This window comes from Oncorhynchus nerka, linkage group LG3 (assembly GCF_034236695.1).
Source record: "Oncorhynchus nerka isolate Pitt River linkage group LG3, Oner_Uvic_2.0, whole genome shotgun sequence".
NCBI classification, from domain to species: Eukaryota; Metazoa; Chordata; class Actinopteri; order Salmoniformes; family Salmonidae; genus Oncorhynchus; species Oncorhynchus nerka.
The window spans coordinates 5,360,399-5,380,398 of record NC_088398.1 but is presented as its reverse complement, the minus strand read 5'-3'; the positions used below and the strand labels follow the sequence as shown (position 1 = coordinate 5,380,398).

The following is a 20,000-nucleotide window of genomic DNA, read 5'->3' as shown; positions in this document are numbered from 1 at the left end:
GGTCCCATAACAACCGTCTGAAATGCCTTAGAGACACACATTCCACACACAAGGTGCAGATTAAATAGAGACATTAGTTTGGAGGTAACAGGCTCCTGAGTGGGGCAGCTGTCTAAGGCACTGCATCTCAGTGCAAGAGGCATCACTACAGTCCCTGGTTTGAATTTAGGCTGTATCACATCCGGTCATGATTGGGAGCCCATAGGGCGGGGCACAATTGGCCCAGCGTCGTCCGGGTTTGCCGGCGTAGGCTGTCATCGTAAATAAGAATTTATTTATAACTGACTTGCCTGGTTAAATAAAAAACGATGCAGACTATTACAGAAGTTTTACATAAACAATACTGTACAGTCAGATAACATTCAAGTATATTCAGGGAGATTTATGCAGCCTGTACGTGACCTGTCATTGTGGTGGAAATGTATTAACTATGAGTGTTCAAATTAAAGAGAGCATCATTATCACACACTACTGTTAGTGGACAGTGACCATGAATGTGTAACTACAATCAAGAGGTGCTGACAGTAGATACTAACTAGATACCGTACATACAGTAGATACAGTAGATACTAACTAGATACAGTACATACAGTAGATACAGTGGATACTAAAGAGACACAATAGATACTAGATAGATACAGTAGATACTAAAGAGATACAGTAGATACTAAAAAGATACAGTAGATACTAAAAATATACAGTAGATACTAAAGAGATACAGTAGATACTAAAAATATATAGTAGATACTTGTTAGATACAGTAGATACTAAAAAGATACAGTAGATACTAAAGAGATACAGTAGATACTAAAAATATACAGTAGATACTAAAGAGATACAGTAGATACTAAAAATATATAGTAGATACTTGTTAGATACAGTAGATACTAGATAGATACAGTAGAAACTAAAGAGATACAGTAGATACTAAAGAGATACAGTAGATACTAGATATATACAGTAGATACGAAAGAGATACAGTAGATACTAGATAGATACAGTAGATACAGTAGATACTAAAGAGATAAAGTAGATACTAGATAGATACAGTAGATAAAGTAGATACTAGATAGATACAGTAGATACTAAAAAGATACATTAGATACTAGATAGCTACAGTAGATACAGTAGATACTAGATAGATACAGTAGATACTAAAAAGATACATTAGATACTAGATAGCTACAGTAGATACAGTAGATACTAGATAGATACAGTAGATACTAAAAAGATACATTAGATACTAGATAGCTACAGTAGATACAGTAGATACTAAAGAGATACACAGATACTAAAGAGATACAGCAGGTACTAGATAGATACAGTAGATACAGTAGATACTAGATAGATACAGTAGATACTAAAGTGATACAGTAGATACTACATTTACATTTAACATTTAAGTCATTTAGCAGACGCTCTTATCCAGAGCGACTTACAAATTGGTGCGTTCACCTTATGACATCCTAGATATATACAGTAGATACTAGATAGATACAGTAGATACTAGATAGATAGAGTAGATAGAGTAGATACTAGATAGATACAGTAGATACTAGATAGATACAGTAGATACTAGATAGATACAGTAGACACTAGATAGATACAGTAGATACTAAAAATATACAGTAGATACTAGATAGGTACAGTAGATACTAGATAGATACAGTAGATACAGTATATAATAAATAGATACAGTAGATACTAGATAGATACAGTAGATACAGTAGATACTAGATATATACAGTAGATACAGTAGATACTAAAGAGATACAGGAGACACTAGATAGATACAGTAGATACTAGATAGATACAGTAGATACAGTGGATACTAAAGAGTTACAGTAGATACTAGATAGATACAGTAGATACTAACTAGATACAGTAGATACAGTAGAAACTAGATAGATACAGTAGATACTAAAGAGATACAGTAGATACTAAAGAGATACAGTAGACACTAGATAGATACAGTAGATACTAGATAGCTACAGTATATATAGTAGATACTAAAGAGATACACAAAATACTAAAGAGATACAGTAGATACTAGATAGATACAGTAGATACAGTAGATACTAGATAGATACAGTAGATACTAGATAGATACAGTAGATACTAAATAGATACAGTAGATACTAGATATATACAGTAGATACTAGATATATACAGTAGATACTAAAGAGATACAGTAGATACTAGATAGATACAGTAGATACTAGATATATACAGTAGATACAGTAGATACTAGATAGATACGTTAGACACTAAAGAGATACAGTAGATACTAAAAAGATACAGTAGATACAGTAGATACTAAAGAGATACAGTAGATACTAGATAGATACAATATATACTATATATATACAGTAGATAGTAACTAGATACAGTAGATACAGTAGATACAGTAGATACTAGCTAGATACAGTAGATACAGTGGATACTAAAGAGATACAGTTGATACTAGATAAATACAGTAGATACTAGATATATACAGTAGATAGTAACTAGATACAGTAGATACAGTAGATACTAGATAGATACAGTAGATACCAGATATATACAGTAGATAGTAACTAGATACAGTAGATACAGTAGATACTAAAGAGATACAGTAGATACTAGATAGATACAGTAGATACTAGATATATACAGTAGATGGTAACTAGATACAGTAGATACAGTAGATACAGTAGATACTAGATAGATACAGTAGATACTAAAGAGATACAGTATATACTAGATTTATATAGTATATACTAGATAGATACAGTAGATACTAAAGAGATACAGTAGATACTAGATAGATACAGTAGATAGGAATGGAAATATAGCCCACTGTAACCTGCTGTCTCCCTCCCTCCTCTCCGTCTTACCCCCTCCCTTTTCTCCTGTGGTCTCTGTCCCCCATCCTATATTTAGATGGCTGGTGGAGGAATCCTATATTTTTAGGAGAGATATCAATAGACTGCTGCACACTCTGACCTCATGGGGGGAGAGTGAGAGTGAGAGTGAGAGAGAGAGAGAGAGAGAGAGAGAGAGAGAGAGAGAGAGAGAGAGAGAGAGAGGGGGTGGGGGGTGGGGGAGAGAGATATGGATGGAGGGGAGAAAGAGAGGAGAGATAAGGGGGATGGAGAGAACAGCTGGGGAGAAAATGAGAAAAGGAGTGAATAAAGAGAGAGAGGGTGATGGAGAGACAAGAGAGAGGTGAACAAATAGGCAAGAAGAGAGAGAGAGAGAGAGAGAGAGAGGAGGAAGGTTATGTTAGAAATTCAGAATGTTTGACTGACACAAGATAAGTGCAAAGTGGGTATAGGTTTCATATATACAAGTTACCCACACAGAAACACATTCAGGAATGTCAGTTTGAATGATGAGATCAGATGTGTTCTCACAGATGCAACAGTGGTCATTACACATGAAATACATCTCTATCATAAAACTACAGCTAGAACACACACAGTCTATCATCATAGGAACATAAACCAGAAAGGCTTGTGTGAAACACAGTGGGTCATTTCGACAGGGTGAAGGAGACAAGACACGAATTATCTTCTGTAGAATGAAAGGAGGAAGATAAAGAAAGAGTGAAAGAGGTTCAGCACTGCAGCCAAGCAGAGAGAGAGAGTTAGTGAGGTGGTGGGGGGCAGAGAAAGAGAGAGCTAGTGAGGAGGTGGGATGCAGAGAAAGAGAGAGTTAGTGAGGAGGTGGGAGGCAGAGAAAGAGAGAGCTAGTGAGGAGGTGGGATGCAGAGAAAGAGAGAGTTAGTGAGGAGGTGGGAGGCAGAGAAAGAGAGAGCTAGTGAGGAGGTGGGGGGCAGAGAAAGAGAGAGTTAGTGAGGTGGTGGGGGCAGAGAAAGAGAGAGGTAGTGAGGTGGTGGGGGGCAGAGAAAGAGAGAGCTAGTGAGGAGGTGGGAGGCAGAGAAAGAGAGAGCTAGTGAGGAGGTGGGGGCAGAGAAAGAGAGAGTTAGTGAGGAGGTGGGAGGCAGAGAAAGAGAGAGCTAGTGAGGAGGTGGGGGGCAGAGAAAGAGAGAGCTAGTGAGGAGGTGGGGGGCAGAGAAAGAGAGAGCTAGTGAGGAGGTGGGAGGCAGAGAAAGAGAGAGCTAGTGAGGAGGTGGGATGCAGAGAAAGAGAGAGCTAGTGAGGAGGTGCGAGGCAAAGAAAGAGAGCTAGTGAGGAGGTGGGAGGCAGAGAAAGAGAGAGCTAGTGAGGAGGTGGGAGGCAGAGAAAGAGAGAGCTAGTGAGGAGGTGGGAGGCAGAGAAAGATAGAGCTAGTGAGGAGGTGGGATGCAGAGAAAGAGAGAGCTAGTGAGGAGGTGGGAGGCAGAGAAAGAGAGAGCTAGTGAGGTGGTGGGGGGCAGAGAAAGAGAGAGCTAGTGAGGAGGTGGGATGCAGAGAAAGAGAGAGCTAGTGAGGAGGTGCGAGGCAGAGAAAGAGAGAGCTAGTGAGGAGGTGGGAGGCAGAGAAAGAGAGAGCTAGTGAGGAGGTGGGAGGCAGAGAAAGAGAGAGCTAGTGAGGTGGTGGGGGCAGAGAAAGAGAGAGCTAGTGAGGAGGTGGGAGGCAGAGAAAGAGAGAGCTAGTGAAGAGGTGCGAGGCAGAGAAAGAGAGAGCTAGTGAGGAGGTGCGAGGCAGAGAAAGAGAGAGCTAGTGAGGAGGTGGGAGGCAGAGAAAGAGAGAGCTAGTGAGGAGGTGGGAGGCAGAGAAAGAGAGCGCTAGTGAGGAGGTGCGAGGCAAAGAAAGGGAGAGCTAGTGAGGAGGTGGGAGGCAGAGAAAGAGAGAGGTAGTGAGGAGGTGCGAGGCAGAGAAAGAGAGAGCTAGTGAGGAGGTGGGAGGCAGAGAAAGAGAGAGCTAGTGAGGAGGTGGGAGGCAGAGAAAGAGAGAGCTAGTGAGGAGGTGCGAGGCAAAGAAAGAGAGCTAGTGAGGAGGTGGGAGGCAGAGAAAGAGAGAGGTAGTGAGGAGGTGCGAGGCAGAGAAAGAGAGAGCTAGTGAGGAGGTGGGAGGCAGAGAAAGAGAGAGCTAGTGAGGAGGTGGGAGGCAGAGAAAGAGAGAGGTAGTGAGGAGGTGCGAGGCAGAGAAAGAGAGAGCTAGTGAGGAGGAGGGAGGCAGAGAAAGAGAGAGCTAGTGAGGAGGTGGGAGGCAGAGAAAGAGAGAGCAGGTGAGGAAGTGGGAGGCAGAGAAAGAGAGAGCTAGTGAGGAGGTGGGAGGCAGAGACAGAGAGAGGATGGACAGAGAGGTAAAAGAGAGAGTGAGCGACAGAGGATGCAGGTTAGAGGAAGAGCGAGAGTAGGGAGGTTGACAGGGAGAGAAAGAAGTTGATGAGATTCTAACGTGAAGGTCAAATTGTTATAACACAGATCTCTATGGGGACATAGTACTCCCATCGTGATGGTGCGGGGTTGAGTGAAGGGGGGGGGGGGCAGCAGTGAGGGACAGCAGTGAGGGAAGGACGACTACAGGGAGTGAAATTGAGACACGAGGATGGTGGTTTTGCTGGTTCGACAACTACCACAGTACATTAAGAGGACCTTACATGTGTGTGTGTGTGTGTGTGTGTGTGTGTGTGTGTGTGTGTGTGTGTGTGTGTGTGTGTGTGTGTGTGTGTGTGTGTGTGTGTGTGTGTGTGTGTGTGTGTGTGAAGATTGACAAAAGGCTTGGGAAAGAGGGTGTGATGGATTGCTGGTTAAGAGTGGAACTAGAACATGTTAGTACAGTCAGTATGTTAATTACACACTATGTTGACACTTTCATGATTCAGACATTTCGAGGCATAAACATTAGACAAAAGTATTTTTCAGACTTTCCAGTTCATTTTATTAGGATTTTTGATGTATTCCCAATACACAAAACATGAAATAACCCAACTAATAAATATACAGATAAATGATAAATGCATAACTTAAAATCTTCTATGATTTTAATATCTACAACTAATAGATGTGTACTGTAGTAATCTATCTATCTATCTATCTATCTATCTATCTACCCAAATCCCTTTCTGTTTGACCCTGAACCCAAACTGACCTTGGGTGATGATGACCACTCAAACCTGGTTGACCCTTTAAAGTAGCCGACAGTAACAGCTCTGAATTTGTCCTGCAGGTGATTTTATTTGTCCCCCAAGTTCATTATCTTATTGTGGACATAGAAGACTAAAAACACCAGCAAGTCTCCAAGGGACTTTAAATGTGGAGATCTGTTCCAAAGTATTCCCTAATAGAGATACAGTATGTGATGGTATACAAATGTAAACAGAGAGAACTAAGATATCAACATAGTATAGCAGCAACACATGACAACACAGCATGGTAGCAACAACACATGACAACAACATGGTAGCAACACAACATGATAGCAGCACATAACATGGTACAAACATTATTGGGCACAGACAACAGCACAAAGGCCAAGAAGGACTCTGTGTATAATTTCACCAGGATTACAATAGTTCACATGACTATGTTTTCATAAGTATACAAATATTTGACCGTTTTTTCCTCACTAATAACTAAGACAAATTCCAGTGTAACAGACCATAATGGGGATCCTAGATGTAATATAAAACAGTCCAGAACTTTGCCTGCCAACACTCTCCAGGTCAAGTATATTTTAACGACAGAACATGAATACGTCATGATTATGTTTCCATGTATTGACCTGTCCCACATTTGAACCTTATCAGTGGTGGATCAATGTCCTTACACAGCAAATTACCGTGCAGCACAGTACAATATAGTACCTTACAATGTAGTACAGTACACTAGAGTATAGACCCGTACAGGGAATGTGCCAACTAAGAATGAGGACTTGATCTAATCTCATTTATATAAAACTAAACTACTTATGTAAATTAAAATCTACAAAGGTTGTAACAATATTACATGCTATCTCATATAAGATAACAATGTTAATATAAGATAACAACTTTATCTTATAATTAAAAATGGGATGTAATAAATGTATCACTAGTCACTTTAAACTATGCCACTTTATATAATGTTTACATACCTTACATTTCTCACCTCATATGTATATACTGTACTGTATATCATCTACTGCATCTTGACTATGCCGTTCGGCCATCGCTCATCCATATATTTATATGAACATATTCTTATTCATTCCTTTACACTTGTGTGTAAAAGGTAGTTGTTGTGACATAGTTAGATTACTTGTTGGTTATTACTGCATGGTCGGAACTAGAAGCACAAGCATTTCGCTACACTCGCATTAACATCTGCTAACCATGTGTATGTGACAAATAAAATTGGATTTGATTTGTTATATGCTTGCATATAAGCATATTATTAGTTGGGGCATAACATGAAGCATTGTAGCTCACTGAATCCCAACTCTACTGAAAATGTCCTAACCATGCTACCTAACTCCTAACTCCTAACTCCTAACTCCTTACTACGTTTCCTTCTGAGATGTGTCACTCCCTGTCACTCTGTCACTGGTTGGTGAACCTCAGCCAAAATGGCCACTGAGATCCACATCACATGTTAAAACAGTCTTATCCTCCTTTATCTCAGACATTCAGCTAGTCTCAGCAAGAAATGGAACAAAACCGTATGAGAAGTATTTACTCTGTCACTGGTTGGTGAACCTCAGCCAAAATGTCCACTGAGATCCACATCACATTATAAAAACGTCCTCTCCTCATCTCAGATATCCTGGGTAGTCTCAGGTCACGTGTCTGATGTAGTGCCAACCCGGGTCAGTTAGCTCAGTTGGACCTGAGTTAGCGCTTTCACATTCAATTTGGGTCCAGGTCAAAGTGTCAAATCAGCAAGAAAGTGAAGAAATATAGCAACTGATCTAGGAATAGAATGAGAGATGACAACGTGTAAGGCTGACAGGGCATATCAGTATCAGTGCAGTATGGAAACATCAATCAGATGGTTGACTTGGTAGTCCAAGTGGAAAATATTTTATTTGTTGATGGAGATGGGAGAGTAAGTAATCATGTAGTTAGTTAAAATAACCCTTAACCTCAGAACACAGGGTTAGATGGTTTCATTTTCATGATTGGTTACCATTCACCTCACCTCGTCTAACGGTTATAGTTAGGACTGGGGGTAGGTAGGGGAATCTGATCCCAGATCACTGATTAGGAGCAACTTTTCTTCAAGCAGTAATATATAATGATTGATTTGATTTCTTACCCATCTTCTAGGTTTCTAGCTATATATCACAATTATATCATCAATGGATTGAAGTTAAATTGGAAACACAAAACAAGGAGCAATTTTTTGGTAATAATATAATAGAACAATGTAATAGAACACAATATGACATTACATGACACAAGAAATACTGCTTTACATAATATCAGAGGTAATTAATTTCATAAGTAATGGATTATAAATTTGGCATATAGACAGCTCTAGCTGTATTTCTATGTAATAGATCTGATATTGATACCACAATAGCATGATACCATGTCATAAAATACATTTACCTTAAAATCACTACAGATTTAAGTCAGATTCAGTGTCATCTTACAGTATCTGTTTGCAATGAACTGCATCATCTTTAAATAACAGTGATGTTGTTTTGTATGCATTGCATCAACTAAATGTGTTATTTGACTTTTACCGCTAATCTGCCCCATCCATCCCCGTATCACACAGATTTTCCTCTGAAGAATAAGCCATGAACTCAGGCTCTAGAGTATAGCACAGAGGGAGAGTTATCTGTAGGTTGTGTAGACTGATTGTTTGTGTTTAAATGGTGTGCTATTCTCTGTTTTTAACTTATTTTCTTTAGAAAATGACTGTTAGGCAGTGAGGGGAATGTGTGGGGAGCACCCCCAGACAGAGAGGATAGAGAGAGACAGAGCTGCTCCCTTCAGACCAAGAGAAGAGGATACAAATACGGAGAGCTGCCCCCTCCGAAAGAGCAGAGAGCAGAGCGAAACCGAGTCGTGGCCTTCAAAAAATTGTGGGTGGAGAGAGACAGAGCTGCCCCCCTCAGATGGCAGTGAGGGTCGGGGGGGCGAGCTCAGGGTTAATGAAGGAGAAGCCCAGGAAGTCTTCCTGGTCAATGGCCGCCAGAACGTCAGGGTCAGAGGGTGTCAGCACGGACGGAGCTGCTGTGAAGAACTTGTCAAAGTTCTCCCCTTTCTTCCCACCCTGAGAGAGAGAGAGATTATTACACATAGAACACATATATACACATGAAATAAAGGACTGAGAGAAAAATGTAACTCCTTCCACACACACGGGCACACACATCCACACATGAATTATCTCTCTGCCTGTCCCTCCTTCTCTCTCCCTCCTTCTCTCTCCCTCCTTCTCTCTCCCTCCTTCTCTCTCCCTCATGTGTACAGTAAAGCATGTCATGTGTGGTCCTTGTTCCCCTCAGCGTGTGACAGCTGCTCTGTTGGTTGATATGAATCTCATTTGGCTAATGGGCCTGGCCTCTGACCCCAGAGCACATTCTGACACCTCACTGCCCACTCAGCCATTGGCTGGCACGGCCACAGACTGCTAAGTGACAGGCTAATGATGGCATAGATTTGCATACGAGACAAGGGGGCGGGACCCCAGGGCGGGAGGGTCATGAATGTTATGACACTCTTGTCTGTTCCAGAATGCTCAAGGTCTATCTCTGAGAATGAGGGAGAAATGACGAGATATATACTGTATACAGTATATAGTGATGAGGGAGTGGGAGAAAAACTGACACGTGAGAAAGGCTGCCTTAGGCAGACATGGCTCTCAAGAGAAGACAGGCTATGTGCTCACTGCCCACAAAATGAGGTGGAAACTGAGCTGCACTTCCTAACCTCCTGCCAAATGTACGACCATATTAGTGACACGTATTTCCCTCAGATTACACAGAACCACCAAGAATTAGAAAACAAATCCAATTTTGGTAAACTCCCGTATGTATTGGGTGAAATACCAGAATGCTGTGTGCCATCACAGCAGCAAGGTTTGTGACCTGTTGCCACAAGAAAAGGGCAACCAGTGAAGATCAAACACCACTGTAAATACAACCTATATTTATGTTTATTTATTTTCCCATTTGTACTATAACTATTTGCACATTGTTACAACATTGTATATAGACATAATATGACATTTGAAATGTCTTTATTCTTTTGGAACTTTTTTGAGTGTAATGTTTACTGTTCAGTTTGTATCTATTCCACCTGGTTTGGCAGTGTAATATATATGTTTCCTATGTCAATAAAGCCCCTAGAATTGAATTGAAAAAGGAATAGAAAGATAAACTATAGAGAAAGTTGAATACAAAAAGATGGATGGAGAGAGGAAGGTTGAAATATTGAACCCCTGAGTGTTGAGGAGAGTCATTATGAAGAGAGGAGGAGGATTTAGAGACATGGAGAGGAAGACAGAGATAGATAACTCCTGTGGGATTTACTGACAGTTCTAGGTTTGAAGAGGCTCAAGAAAGCGGAATATTAAGAGAGAGAGAGAGACGTAGACAGAGAAAGAGAGAGACAGACAGAGAAAGAGGTAGAGAGAGAGAGATAGAAAGAGAGAGACAGACAGAGAAAGAGAGAGACAGACAGAGAAAGAGGTAGAGAGAGAGAGATAGAAAGAGAGAGACAGACAGAGAAAGAGGTAGAGAGAGAGGGAGAGAGAGAGAAAGAGAGAGACAGACAGAGAAAGAGGTAGAGAGAGAGAGATAGAAAGAGAGAGACAGACAGAGAAAGAGGTAGAGAGAGAGATAGAAAGAGAGAGACAGACAGAGAAAGAGGTAGAGAGAGAGATAGAAAGAGAGAGACAGACAGAGAAAGAGGTAGAGAGAGAGAGATAGAAAGAGAGAGACAGACAGAGAAAGAGGTAGAGAGAGATAGAAAGAGAGAGACAGACAGAGAAAGAGGTAGAGAGAGAGAGATAGAAGGAGAGAGACAGACAGAGAAAGAGGTAGAGAGAGAGAGAATGAGAGAGACAGACAGAGAAAGAGGTAGAGAGAGAGAGATAGAATGAGAGAGAGAATAGAGGAGGTAGAGGTAGAGGTAGAGAGAGAATAGAGGAGGTAGAGGTAGAGAGAGATTAGAGCAGGTAGAGGAAGAGGTAGAGAGAGAATAGAGGAGGTAGAGGAAGAGGTAGAGAGATAATAGAGCAGGTAGAGGTAGAGGAAGAGGTAGAGAGAGAATAGAGGAGGTGGACGTAGAGGAAGAGGTAGAGAGAGAATAGAGGCGGTAGAGGTAGAGGGAGAGGTAGAGAGAGAATAGAGCAGGTAGAGGTAGAGGAATAGGTAGAGAGAGAATACAGGAGGTAGAGGTAGTGGAAGAGGTAGAGAGAGAATAGAGGAGGTAGAGGTAGAGGTAGACAGAGAATAGACCAGGTAGAGGAAGAGGTAGAGAGAGAATAGAGGAGGTAGAGGTAGAGGAAGAGGTAGAGCGAGATTAGATTAGGTAGAGGAAGAGGTAGAGAGAGAATAGAGGAGGTAGAGGTAGAGGAAGAGAGAGATTAGAGCAGGTAGAGGAAGAGGTAGAGAGAGAATAGAGGAGGTAGAGGTAGAGGAAGAAGTAGAGAGAGAATAGAGCAGGTAGAGGTAGAGGACGAGGTAGAGAGAGAATAGAGCAGGTAGAGGTAGAGGAAGAGGTAGAGAGAGAATAGAGGCGGTACAGGAAGAGGTAGAGAGAGAATAGAGCAGGTAGAGGTAGAGGTAGAGAGAGAATAGAGCAGGTAGAGGTAGAGGAAGAAGTAGAGAGAGAATAGAGGAGGTAGAGGTAGAGGTAGAGAGAGAATAGAGCAGGTAGAGAAAGAGGTAGAGGTAGAGAGAGAATAGAGGAGGTGGAGGTAGAGGAAGAGGTAGAGAGAGAATAGAGGAGGTAGAGGAAGAGGTAGAGAGAGAATAGAGGAGGTAGAGGTAGAGGAAGAGGTAGAGAGAGAATAGAGGAGGTAGAGGTAGAGGAAGAGGTAGAGAGAGAATAGAGGAGGTAGAGGTAGAGGAAGAGGTAGAGAGAGAATAGAGGAGGTAGAGGTAGAGGAAGAGGTAGAGAGAGAATAGAGGAGGTAGAGGTAGAGGAAGAGGTAGAGAGAGAATAGAGCAGGTAGAGGTAGAGGACGAGGTAGAGAGAGAATAGAGGAGGTAGAGGTATAGGAAGAGGAAGAGGTAGAGAGAGAATAGAGGAGGTAGAGGTAGAGGAAGAGACAGAGAGAGAGAATCGAGGAGGTAGAGGTAAAGGAAGAGGTAGAGAGAGAATAGAGCAGGTAGAGGAAGAGGTAGAGAGAGAATACATGAGGTAGAGTAAGAGGTAGAGTGAGATTATAGCAGGTAGAGGAAGAGGTAGAGAAAGAATACAGGAGGTAGAGGTAGTGGAAGAGGTAGAGAGAGAATACAGGAGGTAGAGGTAGAGGTAGAGAGAGTATAGAGCAGGTAGACGAAGAGGTAGAGAGAGAATAGAGGAGGTAGAGGTAGAGGAAGAGTTAGAGAGAGATTAGAGCAGGTAGAGGAAGAGGTAGAGAGAGAATAGAGGAGGTAGAGGTAGAGGAAGAGGTAGAGAGAGAATAGAGGCGGTAGAGGAAGAGGTAGAGAGAGAATAGAGCAGGTAGAGGTAGAGGAAGAGGTAGAGAGAGAATAGAGGAGGTACAGGAAGAGGTAGAGAGAGAATAGAGCAGGTAGAGGTAGAGGTAGAGAGAGAATAGAGCAGGTAGAGGAAGAGGTAGAGAGAGAATAGAGGAGGTAGAGGTAGAGGAAGAGGTAGAGAGAGAGATTAGATTAGGTAGAGGAAGAGGTAGAGAGAGAATAGAGCAGGTAGAGGTAGAGGAAGAGGAAGAGAGAGAATAGAGGCGGTAGAGGTAGAGGAAGAGGTAGAGAGAGAATTGAGCAGGTAGAGGTAGAGGAAGAGGTAGAGAGAGAATAGAGGAGGTAGAGGTATAGGAAGAGGTAGAGAGAGAATAGAGCAGGTAGAGGTAGAGGAAGAGAGTGAATAGAGGAGGTAGAGGTAGAGGAAGAGACAGATAGAGAATAGAGGAGGTAGAGGTAAAGGAAGAGGTAGAGAGAGAATAGAGGAGGTAGAGGAAGAGGTAGAGAGAGAATAGAGGAGGTAGACATAGAGGTAGAGAGAATAGAGCAGGTAGAGGTAGAGGAATAAGTAGAGAGAGATGATAGCAGGTGGAGGGAGAGGTAGAGAGAGAATAGAGCAGGTAGAGGTAGAGGAAGAGGTAGAGAGAGAGGAAGAGGTAGAGAGAGAATAGAGGAGGTAGAGGTAGAGGAAGAGGTAGAGAGAGAATAGAGGAGGTAGAGGTAGAGGAAGAGGTAGAGAGAGAATAGAGGAGGTAGAGGTAGAGGAAGAGGTAGAGAGAGAATAGAGCAGGTAGAGGTAGAGGAAGAGGTAGAGAGAGAATAGAGCACGTAGAGGTAGAGGAAGAGACAGAGAGAGAGAATAGAGGAGGTAGAGGTAAAGGAAGAGGTAGAGAGAGAATAGAGCAGGTAGAGGAAGAGGTAGAGAGAGAATACAGGAGGTAGAGGAAGAGGTAGAGAGAGATTATAGCAGGTAGATGAAGAGGTAGAGAGAGAATACAGGAGGTAGAGGTAGTGGAAGAGGTAGATAGAGAATACAGGAGGTAGAGGTAGAGGAAGAGAGTATAGAGCAGGTAGAGGAAGAGGTAGAGAGAGAATAGAGCAGGTAGAGGAAGAGGTAGAGAGAGAATAGAGGAGGTAGAGGTAGAGGAAGAGGTAGAGAGAGAATAGAGGCGGTAGAGGAAGAGGTAGAGAGAGAATAGAGCAGGTAGAGGTAGAGGAAGAGGTAGAGAGAGAATAGAGGCGGTAGAGGAAGCGGTAGAGAGAGAATAGAGCAGGTAAGAGGTAGAGAGAGAATAGAGCAGGTAGAGGAAGAAGTAGAGGAGAGAATAGATGAGGTAGAGGTAGTGGAAGAGTTAGAGAGAGATTAGAGCAGGTAGAGGAAGAGGTAGAGAGAGAATAGAGGAGGTAGAGGTAGAGGAAGAGGTAGAGAGAGAATAGAGGCGGTAGAGGAAGAGGTAGAGAGAGAATAGAGCAGGTAGAAGAGGTAGAGAGAGAATAGAGCAGGTAGAGGAAGAGGTAGAGAGAGAATAGAGGAGGTAGAGGTAGAGGAAGAGGTAGAGAGAGATTAGATTAGGTAGAGGAAGAGGTAGAGAGAGAATAGAGCAGGTAGGGGTAGAGGAAGAGGAAGAGAGAGAATAGAGGCGGTAGAGGTAGAGGAAGAGGTAGAGAGAGAATAGAGGCGGTAGAGGTAGAGGGAGAGGTAGAGAGAGAATAGAGCAGGTAGAGGTAGAGGAATAGGTAGAGAGAGAATACAGGAGGTAGAGGTAGTGGAAGAGGTAGAGAGAGAATAGAGCAGGTAGAGGAAGAGGTAGAGAGTGAATAGAGGAGGTAGAGGTAGAGGAAGAGACAGAGAGAGAATAGAGGAGGTAGAGGTAAAGGAAGAGGTAGAGCGAGAATACAGGAGGTAGAGGAAGAGGTAGACAGAGATTATAGCAGGTAGAGGAAGAGGTAGAGAGAGAATACATGAGGTAGAAGTAGTGGAAGAGGTACAGAGAGAATACAGGAGGTAGAGGTAGAGGGAAGAGGTAGAGAGAGATTAGAGTAGGTAGAGGAAGAGGTAGAGAGAGAATAGAGGAGGTAGAGGTAGAGGTAGAGAGAGAATAGAGCAGGTAGAGGTAGAGGAATAAGTAGAGAGAAGAGAGAGCAGGTAGAGTGAGAGGTAGAGAGAGAGAATAGAGCAGGTAGAGGTAGAGGAAGAGGTAGAGAGAGAATAGAGCAGGTAGAGAAAGAGGTAGAGGTAGAGAGAGAATAGAGGAGGTAGAGGTAGAGGAAGAGGTAGAGAGAGAATAGAGGAGGTAGATGTAGAGGAAGAGGTAGAGAGAGAATTGAGGAGGTAGAGGTAGATGAAGAGGTAGAGGGAGAATAGAGCAGGTAGAGGTAGAGGAAGAGGTAGAGAGAGAATATAGGAGGTAGAGGTAGAGGAAGAGGTAGAGAGAGATTAGATTAGGTAGAGGAAGAGGTAGAGAGAGAATAGAGCAGGTAGAGGTAGAGGAAGGAGAGAGAGAATAGAGGCGGTAGAGGTAGAGGAAGAGGTAGAGAGAGAATTGAGCAGGTAGAGGTAGAGGAAGAGGTAGAGAGAGAATAGAGGAGGTAGAGGTATAGGAAGAGGTAGAGAGAGAATAGAGCAGGTAGAGGTAGAGGAAGAGAGTGAATAGAGGAGGTAGAGGTAGAGGAAGAGACAGATAGAGAATAGAGGAGGTAGAGGTAAAGGAAGAGGTAGAGAGAGAATAGAGGAGGTAGAGGAAGAGGTAGAGAGAGAATAGAGGAGGTAGACATAGAGGTAGAGAGAATAGAGCAGGTAGAGGTAGAGGAATAAGTAGAGAGAGATGATAGCAGGTGGAGGGAGAGGTAGAGAGAGAATAGAGCAGGTAGAGGTAGAGGAAGAGGTAGAGAGAGAGGAAGAGGTAGAGAGAGAATAGAGGAGGTAGAGGTAGAGGAAGAGGTAGAGAGAGAATAGAGGAGGTAGAGGTAGAGGAAGAGGTAGAGAGAGAATAGAGGAGGTAGAGGTAGAGGAAGAGGTAGAGAGAGAGAATAGAGCAGGTAGAGGTAGAGGAAGAGGTAGAGAGAGAATAGAGCACGTAGAGGTAGAGGAAGAGACAGAGAGAGAGAATAGAGGAGGTAGAGGTAAAGGAAGAGGTAGAGAGAGAATAGAGCAGGTAGAGGAAGAGGTAGAGAGAGAATACAGGAGGTAGAGGAAGAGGTAGAGAGAGATTATAGCAGGTAGATGAAGAGGTAGAGAGAGAATACAGGAGGTAGAGGTAGTGGAAGAGGTAGATAGAGAATACAGGAGGTAGAGGTAGAGGTAGAGAGAGTATAGAGCAGGTAGAGGAAGAGGTAGAGAGAGAATAGAGCAGGTAGAGGAAGAGGTAGAGAGAGAATAGAGGAGGTAGAGGTAGAGGAAGAGGTAGAGAGAGAATAGAGGCGGTAGAGGAAGAGGTAGAGAGAGAATAGAGCAGGTAGAGGTAGAGGAAGAGGTAGAGAGAGAATAGAGGCGGTAGAGGAAGCGGTAGAGAGAGAATAGAGCAGGTAGAGGTAGAGGTAGAGAGAGAATAGAGCAGGTAGAGGAAGAAGTAGAGAGAGAATAGATGAGGTAGAGGTAGTGGAAGAGTTAGAGAGAGATTAGAGCAGGTAGAGGAAGAGGTAGAGAGAGAATAGAGGAGGTAGAGGTAGAGGAAGAGGTAGAGAGAGAATAGAGGCGGTAGAGGAAGAGGTAGAGAGAGAATAGAGCAGGTAGAGGTAGAGGTAGAGAGAGAATAGAGCAGGTAGAGGAAGAGGTAGAGAGAGAATAGAGGAGGTAGAGGTAGAGGAAGAGGTAGAGAGAGATTAGATTAGGTAGAGGAAGAGGTAGAGAGAGAATAGAGCAGGTAGGGGTAGAGGAAGAGGAAGAGAGAGAATAGAGGCGGTAGAGGTAGAGGAAGAGGTAGAGAGAGAATTGAGCAGGTAGAGGTAGAGGAAGAGGTAGAGAGAGAAAAGAGGAGGTAGATGTATAGGAAGAGGTAGAGAGAGAATAGAGCAGGTAGAGGAAGAGGTAGAGAGTGAATAGAGGAGGTAGAGGTAGAGGAAGAGACAGAGAGAGAATAGAGGAGGTAGAGGTAAAGGAAGAGGTAGAGCGAGAATACAGGAGGTAGAGGAAGAGGTAGACAGAGATTATAGCAGGTAGAGGAAGAGGTAGAGAGAGAATACATGAGGTAGAAGTAGTGGAAGAGGTACAGAGAGAATACAGGAGGTAGAGGTAGAGGAAGAGGTAGAGAGAGATTAGAGTAGGTAGAGGAAGAGGTAGAGAGAGAATAGAGGAGGTAGAGGTAGAGGTAGAGAGAGAATAGAGCAGGTAGAGGTAGAGGAATAAGTAGAGAGAGAAGAGAGCAGGTAGAGTGAGAGGTAGAGAGAGAATAGAGCAGGTAGAGGTAGAGGAAGAGGTAGAGAGAGAATAGAGCAGGTAGAGAAAGAGGTAGAGGTAGAGAGAGAATAGAGGAGGTAGAGGTAGAGGAAGAGGTAGAGAGAGAATAGAGGAGGTAGATGTAGAGGAAGAGGTAGAGAGAGAATTGAGGAGGTAGAGGTAGATGAAGAGGTAGAGGGAGAATAGAGCAGGTAGAGGTAGAGGAAGAGGTAGAGAGAGAATATAGGAGGTAGAGGTAGATGAAGAGGTAGGGGAAGAGGTAGAGAGAGAATAGAGGAGGTAGAGGTAGAGGTAGACAGAGAATAGACCAGGTAGAGGAAGAGGTAGAGAGAGAATAGAGGAGGTAGAGGTAGAGGAAGAGGTAGAGCGAGATTAGATTAGGTAGAGGTAGAGGTAGAGAGAGAATAGAGCAGGTAGAGGGAGAGGTAGAGAGAGAATAGAGGAGGTAGAGGTAGATGAGGAAGTAGAGAGAGAATAGAGGAGGTAGAGGTAGAGAGAGAATAGAGCAGGTAGAGAAAGAGGTAGAGGTAGAGAGAGAATAGAGGAGGTAGAGGTAGAGGAAGAGGTAGAGAGAGAATAGAGGAGGTAGAGGTAGAGGAAGAGGTAGAGAGAGAATAGAGGAGGTAGAGGTAGAGGAAGAGGTAGAGAGAGAATAGAGCAGGTAGAGGTATAGGAAGAGGTAGAGAGAGAATAGAGGAGGTAGAGGTAGAGGTAGACAGAGAATAGACCAGGAAGAGGAAGAGGTGGAGAGAGAATAGAGGAGGTAGAGGTAGAGGTAGAGAGAGAATAGAGCAGGTAGAGGAAGAGGTAGAGAGAGAATAGAGGAGGTAGAGGTAGAGGAAGAGGTAGAGCGAGATTAGATTAGGTAGAGGAAGAAGAGAGAGAATAGAGGAGGTAGAGGTAGAGGAAGAGGTAGAGAGAGAATATAGGAGGTAGAGGTAGAGGTAGAGAGAGAATAGAGCAGGTAGAGGTAGAGGAAGAAGTAGAGAGAGAATAGAGGAGGTAGAGGTAGAGGAAGAGGTAGAGAGAGAATAGAGGAGGTAGAGGTAGAGGAAGAGGTAGAGAGAGAATAGAGGAGGTAGAGGTAGAGGAAGGGGTAGAGAGAGAATAGAGGAGGTAGAGGTAGATGAAGAGGTAGAGAGAGAATAGATCAGGTAGAGGTAGAGGAAGATGTAGAGAGAGAATAGAGGAGGTAGAGGTAGAGGTAGACAGAGAATAGACCAGGTAGAGGAAGAGGTAGAGAGAGAATAGAGGAGGTAGAGGTAGAGGAAGAGGTAGAGCGAGATTAGATTAGGTAGAGGTAGAGGTAGAGAGAGAATAGAGCAGGTAGAGGAAGAGGTAGAGAGAGAATAGACGAGGTAGAGGTAGAGGAAGAAGTAGAGAGAGAATTGAGGAGGTAGAGGTAGAGGTAGAGAGAGAATAGAGCAGGTAGAGAAAGAGGTAGAGGTAGAGAGAGAATAGAGGAGGCAGAGGTAGAAGAAGAGGTAGAGAGAGAATAGAGGAGGTAGAGGTAGAGGAAGAGGTAGAGAGAGAATAGAGGAGGTAGAGGAAGAGGTAGAGAGAGAATAGAGCAGGTAGAGGTATAGGAAGAGGTAGAGAGAGAATAGAGGAGGTAGAGGTAGATGAAGAGGTAGAGAGAGAATAGATCAGGTAGAGGTAGAGGAAGAGGTAGAGAGAGAATAGAGGCGGTAGAGGTAGACAGAGAATAGACCAGGTAGAGGAAGAGGTAGAGAGAGAATATAGGAGGTAGAGGTAGAGGTAGAGAGAGAATAGAGCAGGTAGAGGAAGAGGTAGAGAGAGAATAGAGGAGGTAGAGGTAGAGGAAGAAGTAGAGAGAGAATAGAGGAGGTAGAGTTAGAGACTAACAGTTCTGGGTTTGAAGGGAGGCTGTATCTCCATTCTCTCCAGTCGGTCCCAGTCCATCCAACGGAAGAAGTGATGCTCCCGTATCTCTTTCTCCCCCTCCTCCCCTCCGCCCAGTCGCTTCGCTGGGTGCTTGGTCAGGAGCTGGGCACAGTGGAGAGGAAGAAAGAAGAAGAGTGTGAAAATGGAGGGAAAGGTAGAGAAGGAGAGATAGAAAAGAGGTTGAGAGCAATAGAACGATGGAGCGTTGTCTTGAAATATCATTCTTGCAGAGTTGCAAGGTTAGTATGCTGTACCTTCCACTATGTTGACTTAAAAATGACATGGTGAGATATGCCTTCTTGACTGTTCCTAAGTGAATTGAATAGGATGTAGATTACCCCCTTGCAGATGGCGACGGCCTCACGGGACAGACTCTTGGGATAGGAGACACTCTGCTCCATGATGGACTGAAACAACTCCTCCTCATCAACACCATCAAAGGGAGGCTGGGTGGGGAGGACAGTGGAGGAAAGGGAGAGTTGAGGGGGGTGAGAGAGTATGGAAGGGGGAAGGGGGAATGCAGAGGGAGAGAGGGAAGATGGGAGGGAAGAGGAGGAAGATAGAAAAAGAGGGAGGGAGGTGAGCGAGAGAGAGAGAGACTTTGAAAGCAAATCCAATTTTGATCAACTCCCATATCAACTGGGTGAAATACCACAGTGTGACATCAGAGCAGCAAGATGTGTGACCTGTTGCCACAAGAAAAGGGCAACCAGTGAAGAACAAACACCATTGTAAATGCAACCCATATTTATATTTATTTTCCCTTTTGTACTTTAACTATCTGCACATCATTACAACACTGTATATAGACATAATATGACATTTGAAATGTCTTTTTCTTTTGGAAATCTGTGAGTGTAATGTTTACTGCTCATTTCTGATTGTTTACTTCACTTTTGTTTATTATCTATTTCACTTGCTTTGGCAATGTTTTCCATATGTTTTCCATGCCAATAAAGCCCCTTAAATTGAAATAGAAATTGAGAGAGAGAGGGGACATAGTTGTTTCTATTGTGTTGAAGCCATTGGTGCTAGATTCAGTGCTAGATAGAATGGAGAAGTCAAGTCATACCTGTCCAGCCAACATCTCATAGAGCAGCACCCCATATGACCACCAGTCAACTGCCTTACCATAGGACTGGTAGGCTACAATCTGACAGACAGGGAGGACAGGAGGGAGGACA

The 20,000-nt window shown here is 43.3% G+C and overlaps 1 protein-coding gene across 1 annotated transcript in view; it reads right to left on the bottom strand.

Moving 5' to 3' along the window:
• Nucleotides 1–8,814: 8,814 nt before the first annotated feature.
• The window catches only part of LOC115123379 (protein kinase C alpha type-like), an 85,305-nt gene continuing 74,119 nt past the window's right edge, over nt 8,815–20,000 (bottom strand). The window contains exons 13-16 of the mRNA XM_065007352.1: nt 19,889–19,969; nt 19,155–19,262; nt 18,778–18,918; nt 8,815–9,133 (exon numbers count right to left, since the gene is read on the bottom strand). Coding sequence (XP_064863424.1) covers nt 8,972–9,133; nt 18,778–18,918; nt 19,155–19,262; nt 19,889–19,969 — 492 coding nt within the window. The 3' untranslated portion in view covers nt 8,815–8,971. The remainder of the gene's footprint in view (nt 9,134–18,777; nt 18,919–19,154; nt 19,263–19,888; nt 19,970–20,000) is intronic.